Source organism: Myotis nattereri (assembly GCF_964212035.1).
Source record: "Myotis nattereri genome assembly, chromosome: 2".
NCBI lineage: Eukaryota > Metazoa > Chordata > Mammalia > Chiroptera > Vespertilionidae > Myotis > Myotis nattereri.
The window spans coordinates 148,600,839-148,622,401 of record NC_138076.1 but is presented as its reverse complement, the minus strand read 5'-3'; the positions used below and the strand labels follow the sequence as shown (position 1 = coordinate 148,622,401).

The following is a 21,563-nucleotide window of genomic DNA, read 5'->3' as shown; positions in this document are numbered from 1 at the left end:
AGGTCTTGGGCCTCTTATTGGCAGGTATGGAGCATGCTGACACCAGCTACTGCCAGTTTGAGAGATTTTAGGAAAGTCTGAAGCCTGACCCAGGAAAGGTCATTCATATGGAAAAGTCACAGCAAACAGCTTGGGTGGGGCTATAAATTGGATGAGGGGAGGTTTTAGGGAATCACCAGGGCAGAATGAACAGTGTGAGCCAGGCTGATGGAAACTCAAATATGGCTGCCAGTCACCACAGGAACAATGATCCCTGAGAGCACCCCTATCTGGGAGAAAGCCACCCACAAGTTCCGGTCTAAATGCCAGACAATCCAGTTCCTCCAATTACATTTCTGGATTCCCCTTTCACTGCTGCCCAGTGCTGGAGCCCTGGGGGATCAAGTCATGTAAGTCCATGCACCAGCCCTTTAAGAGAAACTGCCTGGGTCTCCAGTAGCCTCCTTGTCACTCAGCCACAGTCCTCACTGATTTTTACAGCTTGAAGTTACGGGGGCCTCTCTTCCCAGAACTGAAACCCTGGGCTGGGGGCCTGGTGTGCAGCTAGGACCCCTTACTCCTCACAGGAGGCCTCTGCAGTGGAGATATTCCACCCGCCCGCCCCCCCCCCCCCTTTTTAAGCCACACGTTGGTGTCGGACCAGCCCATTCCCTGCCTCCACCCCTCCTACCAGTCTTGATGTGCTTTTGGGAGTGGGGAAGCTCATTTATTAAGGACAACAGTTAATCAGAATTTATCTCATGACCCTCACTTCATCGCTTCACTACTTCTCAACCATTATCTTCTGAATTTGGCTCAGTCCCAATAAATTCTGCACCTTAAGAGAATAGCTGTAAAACACTTGAGTTCAAACCCCCAAATCCTACAAGTACTCTTTCCTAGTAAATTTCTCTTTTTGAGAGACTACCAAGACTTTGTCAAGATAGTCTCCTTTGATGTCATAAATTTAATAAGCTCAGCTTTATTTGCCCAACAGCTTTTTCTGGGATCGCCAACAAAATTCATCTTGTTGGAGCCATGAAGCAGTATTTGGTTTCTTTAAAGCTTATTTACTATTATTAAGCAGATTGTCTAAATCTCTTTCTTGGAAGTGTGTAGAGACTTTGAGAAGAGTAGCTACTCTCCTGGGCCTTTTAGTTACGATAATTGGTAAGATAATGTGTGGAAAGATAATACATGCAAAATGCTTAATAGAGTTCCTGGCATAATATAGGTGTTCAATGAATGTGAGCTATATTATAATCCGCTGACTCCCCTGTTCTTCCTTACCTGGACCCCGAGCAGCCTGCAAACTGTAGGTTAATTGTCTCTGAATTCAGAGTTCCAATTCATAGGTCGTCACTGGTTTCTCACCTGGAGCGATGGGCAGGGACCATCTGCTCCTCTTCCTCCCATCCAGTGTTTTCACTCGGTTCCCCTTTAGTCTCACCAGCAAGCTGAGGAATTCAATCCTTTACATTTGTCCTCCTTAACCCTGTTAAGGTGACTTTCTCTTGGGGAGAACTGTCTGAGTGGAGGGCCTCTGTTCAGTGACATTTGATTTTAATAACAAACAGTGAAAAATACTTGCCCCTTATAATTGAGATTTCCTTTTCTGCCACTTTCCCCAAACAAATGAACAAACCTAACAACCTCTTAAAAGCATTTTGGATGGGGTCTTGGCTGAAGAGGGGAGTCTTAAGCTATAAGGTTGATGAAATTGAGAGTCTAGAGGAAACCGTGGTGTAATTACAGAGCTCCAGTACCATGGGCATAAAACATAATTTAGGAAGGGGGGGTGCCCGGAGAGGTTTTTAAAAATATCTCATACCTCAGAGACCAAGAGACACCAAAAACACTGCAGTATCTGCATTAGTTCCTAAAATTCTCCTTTCTGAGACAGCACATCTTAAATGCCAACTCTATGTTATTATAAAATTCAAATCTATCCTGAAATTTAAAGAGGAAACAGATGAAATAAAAATGTGTGAATAAAATCTTCCAAGGCGAAAAAAAAAAAAAAATGCTTGAGAGCAAAGAAACCCTACAAAGATGTTTACTGTGCCCTTTATAACGATTGGGTGAAATGCTGAGCCTGGTGACTTCACTCCTTGATGGGGTGAGTGGGGTGCAGTGTTTGTGTATGTTTGGGGTATAAGGCAGAAACCTTTACTGAACCCGGAAGTTGTGTGCTGGTAAATGTTCAGCACCCAGCCAGGCTCCCTCATTCATAGAATTTGCTGATTTCCATGGTGTAAATCTGCTCCCTGTGGCCGATTGCAAGCTATCAATGAGACATCACTGAGTTGGGGAGCGTGCACAACAGCACGCCATTAGATGGTATTTCAACCATGCAGATACAGTAGACCAAAAAAAAAACCCTTAAGAGCAGAGACAATAGTAGAATGTGATAAAATAATTAAGAAGTGGTGAGTTTTGAGTACCTGTGTTTCTAATATAATTTATGAAGTTATAAGTTTATCTGTTTCGCTTTTTAATAATGGCTGTGTCTAACAACAAGTTCAGAAAAGTGAACATTTGGTCTCGTGGGCAGTGCTAACAGCACTGGAGTGCGTTCCTCTCTCAGTGCTTTCCTGTCATGATGCACATGCAGTTGGCCATGTGGGTTATTTCAAACCTGAATATGCAACCTCCCACCCACTTTTTCTGACAAAGACCTCATCGCTAATATGTGGTCCCACTGAATCTCAGTTTCAGGCAAAGTTCCTCTCTCTGGGTGGGTGGGATAAGGTGGCCGGTGGGCTCTCATATTGAACACCCTTCCGAACGGGCATTGCTTCCTCCAGGATCTGAGAGGTGGGGTGGGGAGGCAACAAGGAAGCCTATGCTATTACTACTATTGCCAAGTGTCGGGACTTATTTTGAGATGATCTGTGTAGGGACAGAGCAATGGCACTTTTCCCAGAGTGATGTGGACCAGGTCAATCAATTAAATGAACGTTCCAATTCAAATGACTCATTTTGTAGGAACAGCCAATTTGTTAATATAAGAAAACCATCACATCATTTTATTAAAAACTCAAAACGTACTGCTTCAGTTTTATGAGTTATAAATCCCACGTTGGCCAAAGACATATGGAAATGCACAAAGGTGGTGTTGGAGCCACTAGCGATGTTTAGCTGGCCTGCCATGTTTTCCAGGATGGTAGGGGACGTCTTCTAAGCTAATTTCATCGGCAACATCCCTATTCCCAAGTAAGGTCACAGTCTGGGGGACATTATGAGTGGATCAATGGGTGGAAGGTGTAGGCAGGGAATGTATCAGCAAAAGGAAGTGAATGTGGGGTGGGAAGCTGTTCCCAATATCTCATCAATTACTTGGTGAGGACAAGGATGGTGCAGAGCAGATTCAAGCACCTAAACCTGCTTGGAAAAGACCAGTTGTAAAATGCCCTCTTAACCCAGATAGGCTTGCTGCATAATCAGCTTCAGAAAGCTGCATCACTTTGTGGAGATTTATGAGCACCCAGTGCTGCAAACCGGCGTGTCTAAAGTGCACCCCCAGAGGAGCTCTCTCTGTGGGGATCTGTCGCTTTCTTGGGAAAATTTACACTGGTTTTCACTGCACACCGTGATGCAGCCACATTCCAGTAACACACACGTTGTAGAAGTAAGCACTTCAAAGTTCCTGTTAATTACAATTTCAGGGGCGTCCGTTATTGTTTGAAGGTGCTGGTTTTGATTATGCCTAAGTGTATATCTAGGGTTCCGTGTAGGTGACAAATCACATGCATTTCTAGGCAAACCCCAACTGTAGAAAATACAGGATAAACCCAGATTTAGGTACGGAGAGACATTATTTGAAAGGACTATTGCAAACAGGGTGGTGCTGGGGGAAGACTGTAATAGGGGGAAAGGGACCATCGCAAGGGGAGAATGCTCCAACCTTGAGATCTGCAAGCATCTCAAAGATGAGGCTGAAAGGGCTGCTCTCTTACAGAGAGGAATTAACAGGCCTGAGCGAACTGGGTGTGGGGAAATGGGCTGAGCTGGCGATGGTGTCATCAGCTGATCAGGGAATGCTTTGCCCTGAGCTCAGCCTATTCTTAGGAGAGATGTTCTGGAGGGGCTGTATGCTGACTCAGATATTCCAGCAGGTAATTTATTTCCCAGGACCCCTTTCCTCATTGTAAAGTAGGTGCAAATTCAGAGCTTATCACAGGAGGCTTCTGAACCCAGATCTGTCAGTCTCTGATCTTCCAGAGAAAAGACCAATTACAAATAAAAACTCAGGTCTTTACAAAGTTCTCTTTAAAGTTGGTTCCTTTAAGAAAGGTGCAAACTGCCCTGGTCAGGTGGCTCAATTGATTTGAACATTGTCTCATACACCAAAAGGTTGGTGGTTTGATTCCCAGTCAGAGCACATACCTAGGTTGTGGGTTTGATTCCCAGTTGGGGAGCTTATGGGAGGCAACTGATCAATCTCTCTCTCTCTCTCTCTCTCTCTCTCTCTCTCTCTCTCTCTCTCTCTTTCTCTCCCTCTCTCAGCATATCCCTGGATGAAGATTAAAAAATAATTCTATCTAATAAAAGAGTGATATGCAAATTAACCATCACTCTGTGACAAAGATGGCAGCACCCATGACGGTGCCCATAGTGGCCAAGGCAGGATGCTGGTGGCATTGCCCTGGCAATGTGAGCCTACCAGGCAAGCACAGCCTGCAGGCAGCACCCAGAAGGGCCTGCTTGGCTGTTGCCACAGATACCCGAGAGCAGACAAGCATGCCTGCAGACAGCACCCAGCAGGGCCTGCTTGCTCATCACCATGGTGTGGAGCAGGCAGGCCCCGCAGAGAGCAGAGAACCACGGGGAGTGGGCCTAAGCCATCAGTAGGATATCCCCTGAGGGCTCCCGGATTGGAGAGGGTGCAGGTTGGGCGGAGGGACTCCCCTTCCCATGCACAAATTTCATGCACCAGGCCTCTAGTAATAAAATAAAAAAGGTGCAAACTTATTTTCTGAAATATGGCTATTTAATTTGATTAAATCACCATCAAAGAATTAGATGGAAAAAAACCTTTAAAATTTTGCTTCATTATATTTTATAACACCTGAGCATAGTACAAACCTACTGAGTTAGATGGATGGGGCTCAGTACTGTGTGTTTTAATAGTAAGCCCTCCAGGCAGTTCTCACACACACTAGCGCTGAGGACCCTGATGGAGTGAGTGCTTGAGCACACCTGGTTTGAAATCCGATTGCCTGGGGTGGAATCTGGGCTCTGTCATTTATTGGCTGTGACCTCTTAGGTATCAGTTTCTTAGCTCACAGTTTTTGAGATGGGGATTGTGTTTTGGAGAGAATTGAGTCAATTAAAATACGTTAGACTGCAATGAATGCCAGGCACTTTGTCTGTTAGTATTACATATTACTGTATTGTTATTATCATAATTTCTACAATCAGTCTCCAGTTTGTTTGCTTGGTACCCTGAAAAACCTTGTTCTCAAGCAGCTCACAGTCTAGTAAGGAAAGCAATACCAATAATGTCAATGTAATATGCCATGGCAATGAGAAGTGTCCCTACAGGTACAGAAGCAATGATGGGGAGGAAGGGAGTTTGAGGAGACAAGTAAGGGACTCGCTCAGCAGCAGTCTCAGAGGTCAAGGGAGATCACTGCTATTATTTTTTTGAGGCTTCTAGTATAATAAAGAGTAAACTTTAAATTTAAAAAAATGTCTGGCATAGAAGTCATGCAATCACATTTTGAAGTCAGAAGGATTCAGAGTGGAAGCTGAGTTTTGACACTTTATGGTCTTTGGCAAATTAATTGTCTCTTTGAGCTTCGGTTTCCTTATCTCCATAGAAGTCTAATAACTAAGGTGTGTGAAGAACTAAATTAGATGATGTATAGAAAACTTTTAGAACACAGCACTTAATATGCACTAGCTACTGTTGTCATTCTTCAGCTAAGTTTTAAGCACTACCTTGGTCTTCTCCATGCCTCTACTTCTTTATCTATAAAATGGAGACATTCACTAATCTGTATTATACAGCAGCTGAAGGTACTCAAAGAGACACTAGCCTTGAATGCTTTTTAAAAGTCAAAAACACTGTCTACATGTTACAACTTTCAGTGTCCATCTTAGAGATGAAACATGCAGTACCCTTCTGCAGCATTGTAAGCAGGACTTAGAATGTCTTCTTTCTGGGTTAAATTTGAACATCCTTGGCTACTACAAGGGATCTGACCCTCCCAATAGCTCCTACAGATTCTAGCTCTCACTTTTAATTTTTATTCCCCCGTTGTCTTCTCTTCACAGTCTTCCATCAAAGCAGGATCTTTCATTTTATTTCTCTTCTGTCACAGTCCACCTTTATTTATTGCTGAAGCGTTGTTCTTTTCAGGTAGAAGTGGTCTCCTTTCCTAGCCATCAGTCATGAGTGAGGAAGGAACATCTATTACTTGGGTGAAGACAGGATCAGGGGTCATTGGAACGTTCTTTAGGAATGATATATGGCTAAAATTTTATTTATGTACATTACAAATGGTATTTTCTACTGAGGTTAAATTTAGGAATGTTCCCTGGCTTTTGAACTTTTCCACTCTTGATGCCCTTTGTTTCTGTAGTTGTACCATCGGTCTTTTGTTCTTGATTTTTGTTATTGTTGTTTTTTTGCCTTAGCTTCTTGGCAAGCCCTCGGTCATAGAAACTTCTTGGCCACCAAAAGCTTGCAGCAGGGTGGCAGACAGGAAACATAGTTCATTGCTAGCTCTTTCTTAAAGACTGAAATAATGCAGAGTTTCTTTCTGGGGTCAAGAACTCCAGGAGAAGAGAAATGTAATTTAAGTTAAGATCATTTACATAGAGGTTCTTGAATCATTACAATAAACCCCAGGAAATAATAATAATAACAATAATAATAATAAAGCTCTACTCAATCAATCACTCTCTCCCATAACAGTAACATTTTCCTTGGGAGAGACTGGGCTAGGGAGGTATTTTAGCAAGCTGACCTTTGGGTTTTTGGAGAGGAGGTAAATGTTTATTAACTCCTACACAGAACCATCTCTGTATGTTTTTCTTTTACTCAAGCTTGAATTTTACCAGTTAAGTTTACCCTTCTATTATGAATGATCCTTTTTTTTTTTTTCAACATCAAGTCCCTTGTGAATTTTTTCATATTCTAGTTGTAGAACCTCTTCTGGATTTTAGGTTTAATTAACTTTAATAATATTTTATAACAGTATTATGTTAGAAAGTCATGTTCTCTCCTTTTCTATTCAATAATATTTCAGCTTGAACATTTGTGATGACTTCTGCTAAGATATGACTCTAAAATACAGTCTGATACTTGTTTACTTAATGGATGTCTCCAGACATACGAGATACAAAACTAAGGGGCATAATCACACACGCTGTTGAAAGTTCTGCTGAAGGTTGTGTCTCAGTGTTGGAGATGGCTATTGCACTCATTGGCTTCTGAACAGCTTTCCTATTTGTCTGTATTCTGTAGACAGGTCCTTCCTATAAGTAATAGGAAGACCCACTTAAATTCTATCACTGTCCTATTTTGTTATATCACTTTAAAACTTGGGTTTTGGTTTTCTTCATTGTTCATCCCCACAGTGGCCCTTCCAGCTCTAACATTTTATGATTGTGATGGATGTATCAGCAAAATTACTAAGTGATTACTTCAAATTGCAATATTCTCTTTTTCTTTAAGAGGAAAATTAATGAAATAAACAGTTACTTTGGGTAGAAAAAGTCTAGCCATATAAGTCAAATTCTTTTGTTAACCTAATTCTTTGAATTCAGAAACTGTGTTGAATAGGATTGCTTTGATTTAACATGTAATTCTATTATTTTACATTTTTTAAAAATGAAGATTTCTGTAAGTTGTAGAAAAATGAAATACTGAAGTTGTGAAAGACATTGTTCTTTCAACCGAAATATGAGAAAGGCAAAAGGGCAAAATAATAATTCTGGAAATAGACACAGCAGCGCCTCCCTGAATATCACACTGCCCACGAACGCATGGAGTGTCAGTGAAGGGCGCACGGGGATCCAGCTGGGGCAGCGCCTCTGGGAATACACCAACACTGTGGGTAATAGGTGACACTTTGGTTGCTAACAAACTAAGGACCTAAACACAAGAATTTAGCTGGAGACAGTTAACTTGAGAGTCTCTCCTATGCACATAATACCCTGGGTAACCAACTCAGCACTCGGGAATTAAGGTCAAGACAGCCATGCTCTTTATGACAACGGCTTAGAAAAATTTTCCCATGTAAAAGCAGTCACTTCTGACCTTTCTCCTGAGCAGAAGGATGACAGAAACTGATAAATGAGAAATAGGTGAATAGAAGACAGGACACTTTCCTTGAACAAACAGCAGTTTTATTCCTGTGCTACTGAGAAGGTGTGTAAAATACCATATAGAATTTTTGACCATGGTTACAAATATGAAAATATATTAAGCAAATACATAATTTAAATAGAAAGGGTAATGAAGTTCTTCGCTCAAACAGAGTTGGTTAGAAACACAACACTGTAAAGGAGGTACTATAGTATGAAAAAATAGAATCCATCTATTGCCATTTTAAATAACCAGATTTGCAGAGAAAGAATACAGGATATTAAAAATACAAAAGTGCTCTATTATAGAACATAAGCTCAGTTGCTGGATTTATTTACATTATTTGCTGAAGCTTCACACAAGTCGAGGAACAGTCAGATGAACCTCCATGGACAATAGTGTTATTAGGCACTGACTACTTCACATCCAAAGTCTTGGGCCAGGAGCAATTTCCACTCAAAAAGTGTATGTTGAATATCTCTAAGCCGTTCACTAATTTCTACAAGATGGGAGGAGAGAAGAGGTTAAAGACTTTGTCCTTGTACAATTTGTAAGCCTGGTAAGTCCCACTGGGAGAGCCGAGATCAAGAACTCTTCAGATAAGAACATTGTGCACCTGGCTGTCAGTGTAGCTGAGACTAGGAAATCTCACCAAGGCCATGCAGACTCCCCCACTTGCAACTGGAATACTGTTCAACTCTATGACAAACGCCTAAAGCCACAATTGCCTATGTTCCTTTCTTACTGGGATGCTTACCTACTTATTCTGCTATTAAAATACATCTCAAACATAACAGAAAGCTAACGCTTAGGGTAAAAATAGTATTTCTTAAAAGAAATTACTTAAGGCAGAAAACAGCCATAACTAACCTTTCTCGTGCATATTCTAGAAAGGACACATTACATTTGTCAGACATTATTCACAGTTTTGCACAACATCTTTAGGTGTCAAATATAAGATCATGTACAGAGGCAATATAGGTTATAAAAATAATCTTTGGTAAATTTGTTAATAGATTTATTTCCACTCCCTAAACTTCTAATTTAGGAACATTCACCAACAATTCCCTTATTTTATGAATGTATCTATATAGACAACCTCTTTAAAAAAACAAAATGCTTTATTATATTGCATACATTTATTTCAAGGGAGCTCCCCTACAAGTAAAGAGTATTCTTTTAGTCAGATATCTTTCCATTGCTAGAAACATTTTTAGAACAGAACAGGTTTTTGTATTATCATGGCTGCATCAAATGATACCCTGCATTTTGCCTAAAACGGCCATTTTCAAAGGCCTCATCCACTACAAGAATCTATGTTCAGAATTCCAAAATCAGTCAATTTAGTCAAACACCTGGTCAAATTACAAAACCAAAGAAATAGGTTCAATTGCTTCATCAGCTAAATCAGTGATTTTCAACTGGAGTGCAGAGGTGCACTGATATGCCACCAAATTTTTAAAACACACGATACCTACTCTTGTATCCCTTAGATTATAAAATGACAGCAGCCAACACAGTAGCCATCCAATGTGAATGAATCAAAATTATACTTTTTTTTTTGTCAGATTGGCAAAAAATATTTTTTGGTGTGCCACAGAATTTTAGTAATTAGTTTATGTGTGCCTTGAGATGAAAACGGTTGAAAATTGCTGAGTTGAATCATCTGGCCAACGTCATCAAAGTGACTTAATTCCCCAAAGGATAATAGGTGCTAATGGAAACATGACATTTCTAAAGAACAGTCTGGATGCACGGAAGGGCTGCCATTTTCCCTTCCTGATGATGTCTGGTTAGATCTCCTTTCCTAATATTTCCCTTTCCTTGCAGCTTTCATTTGCTTTCAGCAGCCATCATTTACAGATTTTCTGTTAAAATACTCAGAAACTTAGGACATTTGGGCTGCAGTCGGTTCCACTCTTCAGAACTGAGGTAGGGCTGAGGGCTTGCTCACAGCCACCTGGAGGAGGAGCAACCATTCCTTCTTGTCACTCTGACCAATTACTTTCTTTCCTCAATGAAAAGGAACCTGGGAAGTCCTTGAACTGCTGCCTCGAACAAGCAGCTTATTATCTGTTGTTCACCAGGTCAATTGGTCTGGCTCATGTGTGTGAACTTCAGTCTGGAGGATTCCAGAGTTGGGGCTTGGATCCTACTACTTGCTGTCAGACACATCTGGCAGGTTATGGTTCAGGATTCTGACCTCAAAGGCCCAGAAAGCCAACTGAATGCAAAGTTAATAGATGGCCGGTCATTTTCTTAACTAAGAGGTAAGAGGAATGTTTAATATAAGAAACTGCTTCCTGAGACACTAAGGCAAGAAAATCAGACTGTGAAGTGTAACATGTGAGGTCTGTTTCTGTATTGCTGGACAACTGCTTAGTAGTTTTACATTATTTTCACACTTCCTTTTGGGTTTTCTTCCAAGACATAATAAAATTAACTAAAGATTCTCCCAAACAAAACTGTCTCCAAAATGTCTGTGTGCTGTGGTCATTTTAGTATTGAAAAGTGTAGTCATGGTTGTCTCTTCTATGAGATGGAGCCTGAGAAGACTACAAAATGCTCATGAGTGTAAGGAGATAAAATGAACAGAAAATAAAATCACATTCGACTGGGAAAGCAAAGGTATTCTAAAGGAGAAGTGGGCAGGCAGGTGGTGAGTGAAAAAGAGGACCCCATAATCGTTCAGGGATGGCAAATCACGAAGGACCAATGTGTGTAGGCCCAGACAGGGAAATGTGCCTTTGAAAAATAAGATTCAAGAGCTGAAAACTGGCTGCTATCCAGAGAACAACAGAATGATGATACGAAATTGACTTAATGAGTAGAGATTAAAGGAGTTAATTATAAAGAACTTGGGTAAATAATGATTAAGATGCAAGACGGGCCTCTCCCAAGGTTGGATAAGTCAGAACACTTTGAAGATAATGATTAAAGTGTGCCACACAGGTGCACAGACAGGATGCCCACCAGGACAGGAAACGGAGTGTTTACCAAGGCAGAACACGGGAAGGGATTGAATTAAAATACATCCAATTGAGCTGAATGTCAAGGAAACCTTTTTTTTTTCTCCCTCCTAAATTTAATAACTAGACCAACTAGATTACGTATTTAGTCTTTGGTGGCGGTGGGAGGGAAGTTAGGGAAATAATTGTTGCTAAGGAGATTTAAAATTAGATGGGTGGAGGGTAAGAATAAATATTTCCTAGATTAGACCAAAAGAACATACAGTTTTCCCTTGTCGTGTCCATTTCCACGACTCTAATTCCACCCCAGACACACCAGGTATGTGGGTGTGATTGGCTGCTACAGATGTGTAGTTTTTTGTGGTTTCAATTTTTGGTCTGTGCAGTTAATTGCTCCCTTTTCTAGATCCGGTGTTTGCTATGGACGCAGCATCAGCACTGGCCAGTGTGGCCTGGGGAAGGCTGCCCACTGCTGTGGGCCGGCGTGGCCACCTCGCTGCCTCCTGGAGGCCCTCTTTCGAGCTTCACTGAAAATGGTAACAGCAGCCTAACTTTGTTACTGTGCTGCATTCCTTATGTCAGTAGAAACGTGTAGTTTCTAGGACACTGCCTAGCAGGCTGCAGGTACTTACTAGAAGTTTCCTAGATGAATGAAAAGCCAAGAGGAATTTGTCTTTCCCTGTATTGGTGTGCTTTGTGCTGAGCAACATTAGTCTAAAATGCTGCGGATTATTTTTGTTGCGTTTACCTTTCAATGCAGGGAAAGTTATTCTGACACTACATCTCCCAAATCTCTGACTTCCATTTCCTCCCTGCCACACTTACATATATGTTGTTCCTTTTCACTTTTAGAAAATCCAGCCAGTTCCCTGAAACAGAATCAAAGCCTCACACTGTCATTCATGAAGGTGCTGAGCACAAGGAAACTGTGGAAACGTGGAACCCTCCTATTATCATCTTCATTCTCACAAAGTTTCCCCCTGTTTTCATGCATCTCATATAGCCCTGGAAACTTCTCTGGCTTGGGTGTGGACTTGCCTAGCTATAAGTAACTATTTTGGATACATGTAATGATTTTCAATTACTGTACCAGTTGCACCCATTTGAGTACTTATGATGGAACTTCATGGTAGGTAGCAAAAATACACACTTTGAAAAGAGGTGTTCTCTTTGCAAATGAAGCCGTGAGATCAACAAGCTTGCTCTCTAATTCTTCAGTTTATTCCAAAGAGATCTGCAGTGAGGAAAAGGCCAGCACTCCTGGCCCGTCCTCAGGCAGCCCTGAGGATCCGACACAGGCGCTTCCCGGTTCTCCCAGGAGGCCCCTCGGCTGCACATGGGAGAGGGCCAGGCCCGCCTTCCGACTCTCTGAAATCTAGCGGAGTCAAAACAGGCACAGATACGGAAGATCCACTTGGGAGAGTAGGTAGTGTCTTTTATATGAAAAACAACTTAAGGTGACTGTGTAATATTTGGACCTCAATGACTTACTAAGAGCCTTTTGGAAAATTTTATACTAAGCACTACTGAGTCTTTTTACAAAAATTAACGGTATGTGATATTTATGGGCATTTCCGTAAAAATATTGGCATTAGGTCCTTTGATGAGGAGTATAATCTGACACTACAATCTTCTTTTGATGGGAAAACCAAGTATGACCGGCATAATTTTGACTTTTCCAGGAATGCAGACAAAGACCAGTGTGTGCAGGTCGACCAACACATCCGTGACGGTAAGGGCATGCGTGTCCACGCTCCACACTGTGGCGCAGTGAACAACCCCCTATCACTATGGATGGTGGTCTCAGTTTGATTACGTTTACAGGCAGGCATCCAGGTGGCATTCCTCTTGATGTAAGAATTCATCACTTCTCTTCACACCCTTCTCTACCACAGCCCTCCACACTGCAGCCCGGCCTTGCACTGCAGCCCCTGAGCTGACTACTTTGGCTTGAACCTCTGGCAGGAGAAAGGGGCGAGAGAATCCACTTTAGGCACAGCCATCGCCTTCAGCTTCCGTGCTACTTAATCCCTTCCCCCCTGCCCAGTCCTTTTTTTGACTGTCCTATTTGTCCAAATAGCATTTGGATCATCTTTGGATCCCAAGATTCATAGGACAGCAATGCAGCAAAGCCAGCAGGCTATATGCTCTCCGCAGCCCGTCCTTTCTCCTGTTCAGTAAATATCAAAACTGCCAAAAACCAGGGCCCAGGGGATCGCTTCTGCAGCCACATCCACACCCGTTTACAGCAGTCCTGTCATACAGGTTGGATTAGTTTATGTAGAACAACCCATGGACACTTTGGTGTGGAAAATAGTATTATATAAAGCTTAATATTAAACATTATGAAAAAATACATATTTACAGAAGAAACTACAAAATACAGCTATGTACAATAATATCTGTTACTTTTAAATTACATAAATTCTTTAAAATTCTCCAGATTAATAAATTATACATAGTATCAATAGAAATAGTTGGCACCTCTGTAGGGCATGAAGCGAGTTAAAAAAAAAATCACACAGTGAATAGCTTTTCTCCAGGATAGCTTCGGGTGCATCCTCAGTGCCTAGGATAGCCCGCATCTGAAAGGAAGGACACTGTAATTAGAGTTGGTAGCAGGGCACGTCACAGTTGCTTGCTCTGCTTCTGAAAATTACAAATGGGAAAGACCAGTGAAAGTGACTAAAATTCAATATAGTTTAAGGTGAGACAAGCCCTGTGGGGGCCTGGTCATTCCATTCAGAACCATCTCGAATTGGAAAGGACTAGTGATTCTGGGCCAAGCCCTGTGGTTTCACAGATGAGCCCACAGGCCTAGAGAGGAAGAATAGCTGAGGGTAACACAGCTTGTTAATGTTATTTATCCTAGAGCTAGGACCTGAATCCTAATTCAGATGCCTGGTAACTGTAGCATCCTTAGCTTCCTTCAGAGCACCCAGGATTACTCTAAAAAAAGACTCTTGAGCAAGTCAAAACAAGACAAAGGGACCTCCCAGCTCCCTCCTTCCTGGAGCTTCTTAAAGAACCTGACATGCAAAAACCTTAATTTACTATACAGATAAATTAGGGGGTAATTATTTACAATACAAAAGGATTATCTGGTTACAAAGGACTCCTTTAAATAGCAGTTCTCTCATGTATTTGTGCTTTACAGTTTACCAACCAACGATTTCACATACTGGCTAATGGGTGGGTACAGAGAGTGCAGAGAACAAAACAAAATTGAAGATCATTTAGAAATGGAGATAAAATAGCTCTGAAATAATGTTTTTTGTTTTTGTTTTTTTAAAAAAAGGTCTGATGTGTAGACGGCTGTCCCTGTGGCAAGGGCCTGAGACCTCTGCCACCAGCTCTGTGAGTGAGCCTCCAGCCCCCTCCCTTCCCCCCAACCCCCACCCTCCAGAGGCTGGTAGACATGGCCAATGTCTTGACTGCAACCTCATGAGAGCCCCTGGGCCAGAACCACTTTGTTCAGCCCCTCCCAAATTCCTGACCTACAGAAACTGTGAGATAATAAATGTTTGGGCTAATTCGTTAGGTGGCAGCAAATCACGAATGCAATGATTCCGTGTACTGAATGAAGCTTGAATGATGGTCTGCAGTGGGAAGAGGCATAGAGACCCTTCATTTGTCAAGTAAGTATTGTCTGACCAAAGCAGTGCCTTATAAAGTTTATATATTTTTCCTACTGAATTTTTTATTGAAAAAAAAGTTACATGCTTGTTCTAGAAAGTTTAAAAAACCATAAAGTGAAAGAAAACCATATATTATTTTATTGGTCAGATAAATTTATTTTACTATCATGGTATATTTCCTTCCAGTCTCCCCTCTCCCCACTATGTGTTGTTTACATTTCTTTTAAATTCTGCTTTTCTTAGTTATAAAAATATCCATGTTATTATATCTTCAAAAATATAGTTTTTAAAGACTGAATTGTATTCTGTTCAGTGAATGTACCATGGTATACTTAGTCCTCCATTATTAAACATTTAGTTTTTTTACTCAAACTTTAACTATGAAAAGCTTCATGCATAAATCTGTCAGTACTTAGGATGGAAGTAGAGATACCAGCTGACAAGATAAGAACATATTAAGAACTTTGATACATATGGGCAAGTTTTTCTCCAAAGGGATTTTACAATTTGAACTCCCAGTTGTGATTTCAAAGCATCCTCCCCAGCAGTGATCCTTAGCACTTAGAAATGTTAAGCAGAGTCTTTAATGGAGGGCACCCCAGGCCAGGTAGGAAGAGCGACCAGTGGCATCAGTGTTACCTGTGGGAGTCCCCTCCGCACTCTGCCTCTCTCCCCTGCTGCCCTCTGGGAGGGCCTTCTCCGGCCTTTGGGTAGAGGAAGACATAGTTGGTGCATGTTGGAAGAGGTTTAAGTCTTCAATGGTTTCCGGATCAATTATATCTTGATAAATGAACCTGTAAGTTAATGGAGTAAGATCCTACCTCTGTGATACTCTGGATTCACATTTTCGTAGATTGGAAACAAGGGGTTTTCCTGTTCGCTCCGTAGCTTCCTTGCTCTGAGGACATCTCTTACACACTGATGTAGGTAGACATACTGACACTGTGAAAAGCAGAAAACACGTCAGAGAAAGGCAAGTCCTCAGTACCAAAAAGATGAGAGATTATCACAAAACAAGAACAGTACTGAGATCCAGTAAGATTAGCAAGTTTCTTGATCAACACTTCACTAGTGGTCTCTACTACATAGAAGAGTGACAGCATTCTATTACCACTAAGATGAGAATGATGATAATGGGCAGAGAGGTGGTGTTCATTCCTTTTTCTTAAGTGCATACAATACATATTTATAGAGTATGTTTTATGGAGGCCAACTACTATCTCTGGCACATGGTATATTCTCCACAAATATTTATTAAATAGATGAATTAATGCCAAACACCGTGCTATACATTTTACATGTATTATTTCATATTTTGACAACCTTGTGAAGTAGATATAATCATCCATATGAATGAAGACTCAGAGAAGTTAAGTAACTTCTCCAAGGTCACAAAGCTAAGAAATGGAACCCTAGGATTTGATCCTGAATTGGCCTCAAACTTCATGTTCTTTTCACTATACCAGTTTTCTTAGATGAATCCTAGTTTCATTATATTATCGAATGACAAAAGCATGTCACTGTGTATTCTGCTGTTTTATTTCTTTTGGAAGTATAGTGAGAAAAAGGAAAGGTATACAATAGACACCAATGGGACTATCAGTTCTTTGAGGGCAAGTTTAGTGTCTTATCTGTCTTGATTCTCTCAGCATTTGAGTCAAGCTCATGGAAGAATCTCAAAGACGTTGGCTGACGGCAGAGAACTACAAAGGGTTACAGTAGGGATAGCCGCACCTGTCAACTATCTGAGAGCTAACTACTTCAAAAACAGAAACAAATATAGATGAGTCAGTGTTTGGTGACTATAAAGACACCATGAAGACCTCATAGGACAGTGAGGGTGAACCTCTGACACATGAACTCATTTTTTTGTTAAATGGCATTTAAATATATAAAATAAATATCAAAAATATAAATCTTTGTTTTACTATGGTTGAAAATATCAAAAATTTCTATATGTGACACGGCACCAGAGTTAAGTTAGGGTTTTTCAAAATGCTGACACGCCGAGCTCAAAAGGTTTGCCATCACTGTCAGAGGAGATCAGTCACAGGCAGCTAAACTTGTGCAATGGGCCCCATTCCTTACCACCAACTGAGCTTTCTAATAAGGGAATGTATGTCCATGTAAACTTAGCACTTGGCCTTGGGCTCCCTTAATGACATAGCAACGGCTCCAGGGAAAGAGGAGGTCAGGAAGAGAGCACAGCACCACGCCAGGGATGCTGGGCTCCTAGTCTGCATGCAGCTGGCCGAGGCTAAATCGTGAGGCTTCTCGGGATCTCAGTTTCTCCATCTGTCAAACAAGGAGGCAAAGGTCTCCTCTACAGCTAACTTCCTTTACTATTATCCAGTTAACTACCACGTGTCCAGAACGCAAACCATCCCATACGCCACGATAGACGCTTATGGCATACAAATGGTAATACCCCACTTCAGGGGACACGACTTTGTGTTGCTGTCAACTAGATGGACCCCATGATTGAAGTGGTCAGCCTTAGAGTATTTCATAGGTTGAGACACCAAGTAAAACTCTGAGATCTTCCCTCACCAACTATCTTTAAAGGTGAACAAGTATTTATTTTTATGGGTTGGCACTAGGCACTGCTCCTGATTGGAAGCTAGCTTGGTCAGCTACTCAGGGGCCTTCATAATGTAGGTCTGGTATAATCATTAGGACAATTCAAAGACACAAAACAATCATAAATGAGGCCTGCATTAACATTAACTACTCTCTGCCTTTCTGCTCACAAACCTTGCTCACTTGTAATGAGGGTTTTATTCCAGCTTGATCTTGAAAATTCCAGGAGGGCACTACCCTGAAAACAGTTGTTAGCATAGGCAGTCTCTTTCTGACCGTCTTGAAAACAACCCACCAAATTACGACAGGCACCTGTCTGCTTCCTCCCATCCAGAGCATGATTCACATTTTAATTCTCCTCAGATATTAAATTACTTTGGGACCTGAGCATTCAGTGGTGAATGAGCTCTAATACCTCTATGTGATGCCTTATTAATAAATTCTTCAACAATGATCCACCATGGGCTTTGAAACCAGTTAATATTCATTAATTTGCCTTGTCTTAAATATAAATTCTTTTCCCAATAGATGTCCTTGAAAAATGGTTACGAGTGAAACCTTCAGGTTGTTAATGTGCTTCATTCACAAAAAGTAGACAGTCTAATACATGAACCTCAATCAAAAGATAATTTTTTGCTCTGTTTAGCTAACGGGTAAAGCCTCAGATCCACTCCATTTTGCCAAAAGTTGTAATATTGGGTAATTTTTATAGAATTATACATAAGGCCCTTTCATGGTCCATGATTGCAGAGTTGAGCAGAGGGGCAAATAAGCATTGCAGGAAGTGGGAATTTTCTCTCTCTCTTTTTTCCCCCCATAGCAAATGAAATCCCAAACATCTCCAGATATTATCTGGTTTTGTGTCTTTGAATTGTCCTAATGATTATACCAGACCTACATTATGAAGTCCCCTGAGATATGTGAACAAATACCTATAAGGTGATAAACATAAGTCAGGATTGTATGTAAAGCTTTATACATAAGAAGAAGTGATCAGATTCACTTCTGGGGGATGGCAAGTATCAAGCTAGAGAGAAAAGGAGACATCTGTTAAGATTTTGAGCAAAGAAGTAGGACATTCCAAATGATGTAAACAGTATGAAGGTACACATACCGCACTCACTGCTAGAGCCAAGCCAGCCTGCCAGGCTGGGCCCGGGCTCCGAGGCTGTAGGAGCAGCCCACCTCAGCAGAGTCCTAAAGCCAGGCAGATAATATCTGGATTTGTTTGGGATTTCATTTGCTATTGGGGGAAAATTAAGGGAGAGAGAAAAATCCCCACTTCCTGCAATGCCGATTTCATCATGAACAGAGGAATCAAAGTTCATCCTGGCCCAGGGAGGGGAATGAGCCTAAAACCATGGGGGTAGGTGGTGTTATGACAGGAACATGGAGAAGTAAGCTGGGGCCAGGTTACAAAGAGGCTTGGACACACGGATGAGAGTTTGAACTTCATTTTACAAGTGATGGAGAGCTTTCTAAGATTTCTGTGCCAGGAGTTACAAGAGTGAGTTAGCTAGAGAACTTGGTTGGTGGCAGTGGTGATGAGGGGTTGTCTGGAGAGACGCTGGAGACAGCAGACTCACTGGGAAGCCACTGCAATATGCCCAGTGAGGGTTGGGAACGGCTGGGCAAGGGCAGGGGCAGTGGGTGAGAGACCAGGACAGAGAGAAAGGTGCTGGCGGAATTGACAGGCCTCGGTGGCTGTCTGAAGGCGAGAACTGTGGGAAAAGGAGTCAGACCCCGGGCTTAGGCAATCAGATGGAGGGCAAGGGGGACGGAAGCACTGTCACCTGAAACCGAAGGGAGCGAGAGCAGCAGTGCTTTCGTTGTTATCACTGCAGTTGGTGTTTGAAAGACAGGTGACGAGTTGTTTGAGTCAAGATGACTGGAAGGCTTCCAGGAGGAACGGTCTGGCAGCCAGGTGCTTAGGGGAATGCTGGGAAAGGAGAATGAGATTTGGGAAACATGGGCGTGTACGGGAGTGAGGGCCATCACAAAGAATAAAGGTAGAGGCAGAAGGGCAGCGCTTTGAGGACAGAACCTCAGGGAAATCAAGCCGTGAAGAGGTACCCTGAGGAACGAGAGCCACAAAATCCTCAGAGAGGCAGAACAGACTGGGAAAAGGAGCTATGTCCAAGAGAAGGAGGGCGAGCTTTGCACATCATGGTACCCCTGCCCTGGAAGTCACCCAGTGATATTTACGATAGGGAGTGCTCAGAGCTCTGGATAGGTGTGTGGAAGGGACACATGACCCCAGAGGCCTCTAACAATAACCAGGGAGTCTGAAAACACACACATACACACACACACACACACACACACACCTTGAGACTACCTCAAAGGTGATAATCTCCTTTTCTTAAGATTACAAAGTAAGTATTGGTTTGAGTTTGCAGAAGTGACAAACTAATAATGAAACATTGGCACTGACATTTTAGCAATGTAATTGTGAAATATTTGTTCATTCATTTAATAGACAAATATATATATATATATATATATATATATATATATATAGAGAGAGAGAGAGAGAGAGAGAGAGAGAGAGAGGCGAGAGAGAGAAGAAAAACACGTTTCTGTCCGCTAGGAACTCGCAGTCTTATGGATAACTGGTATGAAACTGTGATGTAATTCTGCCACCCTTCCTGAAATAACAGAGCTAGACAGTGGTCCTCAGTGGCTGCCCCAACCCTAAGTGAAAAGCTGATGGGGAGCATGAGAGTGGATGTCACTGCCAATTCCATCGGCACTGACAGAGACTCACACAGACAGGAAGTCCTTCCTGACCTGATACAACAGGAAGTACTCATCACCATCCATCTGTGAAACACTGTGGTGGTAAAAAGGGACCTGAATTTAAGGGAGCCTCACACTGGCAGACAAAGACTATGGGGAACAGATGACACATTACCACCAGGAAAACGCAGTCGGCCACATCCAGAATGTAGGAAAATCTACAGAACAAATGAACTGGTCTCTTTAATAAATATATGGCATGAAAAACAAATTAGAGGGAGGATCATTATAGATTAAAAGAGATTTAAAAGAGACCTCAACCAAATGCAATGTGTGCACATTGTATTCTAATGCAAACCAGGTATGGAAAGTCATTTTTGACATAATTAGGGATATTTAAACATTGACTGAATATTATATGATATTAAGGAACTATGATTAGATTTGTTAGGTCTGATAATGATACTGTGATTGTACTTTTTAAAAGAGTCCATATTTTTAATTTGCACATTCACTCACACACAGTATTTAAAGACGAAATGATGTGATAAGTAGAATTTTCTTTAAAATAGTCTAATGAAGGCATGTGAACCAGATATGTGGGATGTAGATGAGAAAAGAACACAGAATACCGATAATTGCAGAAGCTTGAGTTTGGGTAGATGGAATTTCATGATATCATCTTTCCTAGTTTTATGTATTTTTTTAAAAATTCCAGAATAAAATAATTGCTCTAATGAAAGCACTCCTGGGCCAGGGCAGTGGTGGTGGGAGAGGATCCCTGGTGTGGGCACTGCCAGTAGGAAAAATGACACCAGTGTTTTCCCAATGTGTCACGGAGTATGAGCTCTGCATGAGATTACCAGGTGCTGCACAAGAAAAGCATTCAGGGTCAAGGAGGTTTTGGGATAGTGCGTTTAAAAAAGCTCGGGGGAGCTCTGCTGCAGTACAGCTGCTGCGCGGTTTCCAGGTGTGCTGTAATCACAGACAGGAGCATGTAGAACGTTCCACTTCTTTAACCATGGGAATTATTTTTTAAATTACTTTAAAAAAAATGATTTCAGAGAGAGGAAAGGAGAGGGAGAGAGAGATAGAAACATCAATGATGAGGATCATTGATCAGCTGCCTCTTACATGTCCCCTACTGGGGACTGAGCCCACAACCATGTGCCCTGACCAGGAATCGAATGTGACCTCCTGGTTCATAGATCAATGGTCAACCACTGAGCCAGACTGGCTGGACAGGAATTATTTTTTTTTTAAATAGAGGATTTTGATGCATCACTATGTTAATTGCAGCATTATTTGCAATAGTCAAGATATGGAAGCAGCCTAAGT

General features: G+C 41.6%; 1 protein-coding gene across 1 annotated transcript in view; it reads right to left on the bottom strand.

The window, feature by feature from the left end:
- Positions 1–13,491: 13,491 nt before the first annotated feature.
- Positions 13,492–21,563, bottom strand: part of PTPRB (protein tyrosine phosphatase receptor type B) — an 84,150-nt gene continuing 76,078 nt past the window's right edge. Inside the window, exons 31-32 of the mRNA XM_081083295.1 lie at positions 15,728–15,848; positions 13,492–13,853 (exon numbers count right to left, since the gene is read on the bottom strand). Of these exons, the coding sequence (XP_080939421.1) occupies positions 13,831–13,853; positions 15,728–15,848 (144 nt within the window). The 3' untranslated portion in view covers positions 13,492–13,830. The remainder of the gene's footprint in view (positions 13,854–15,727; positions 15,849–21,563) is intronic.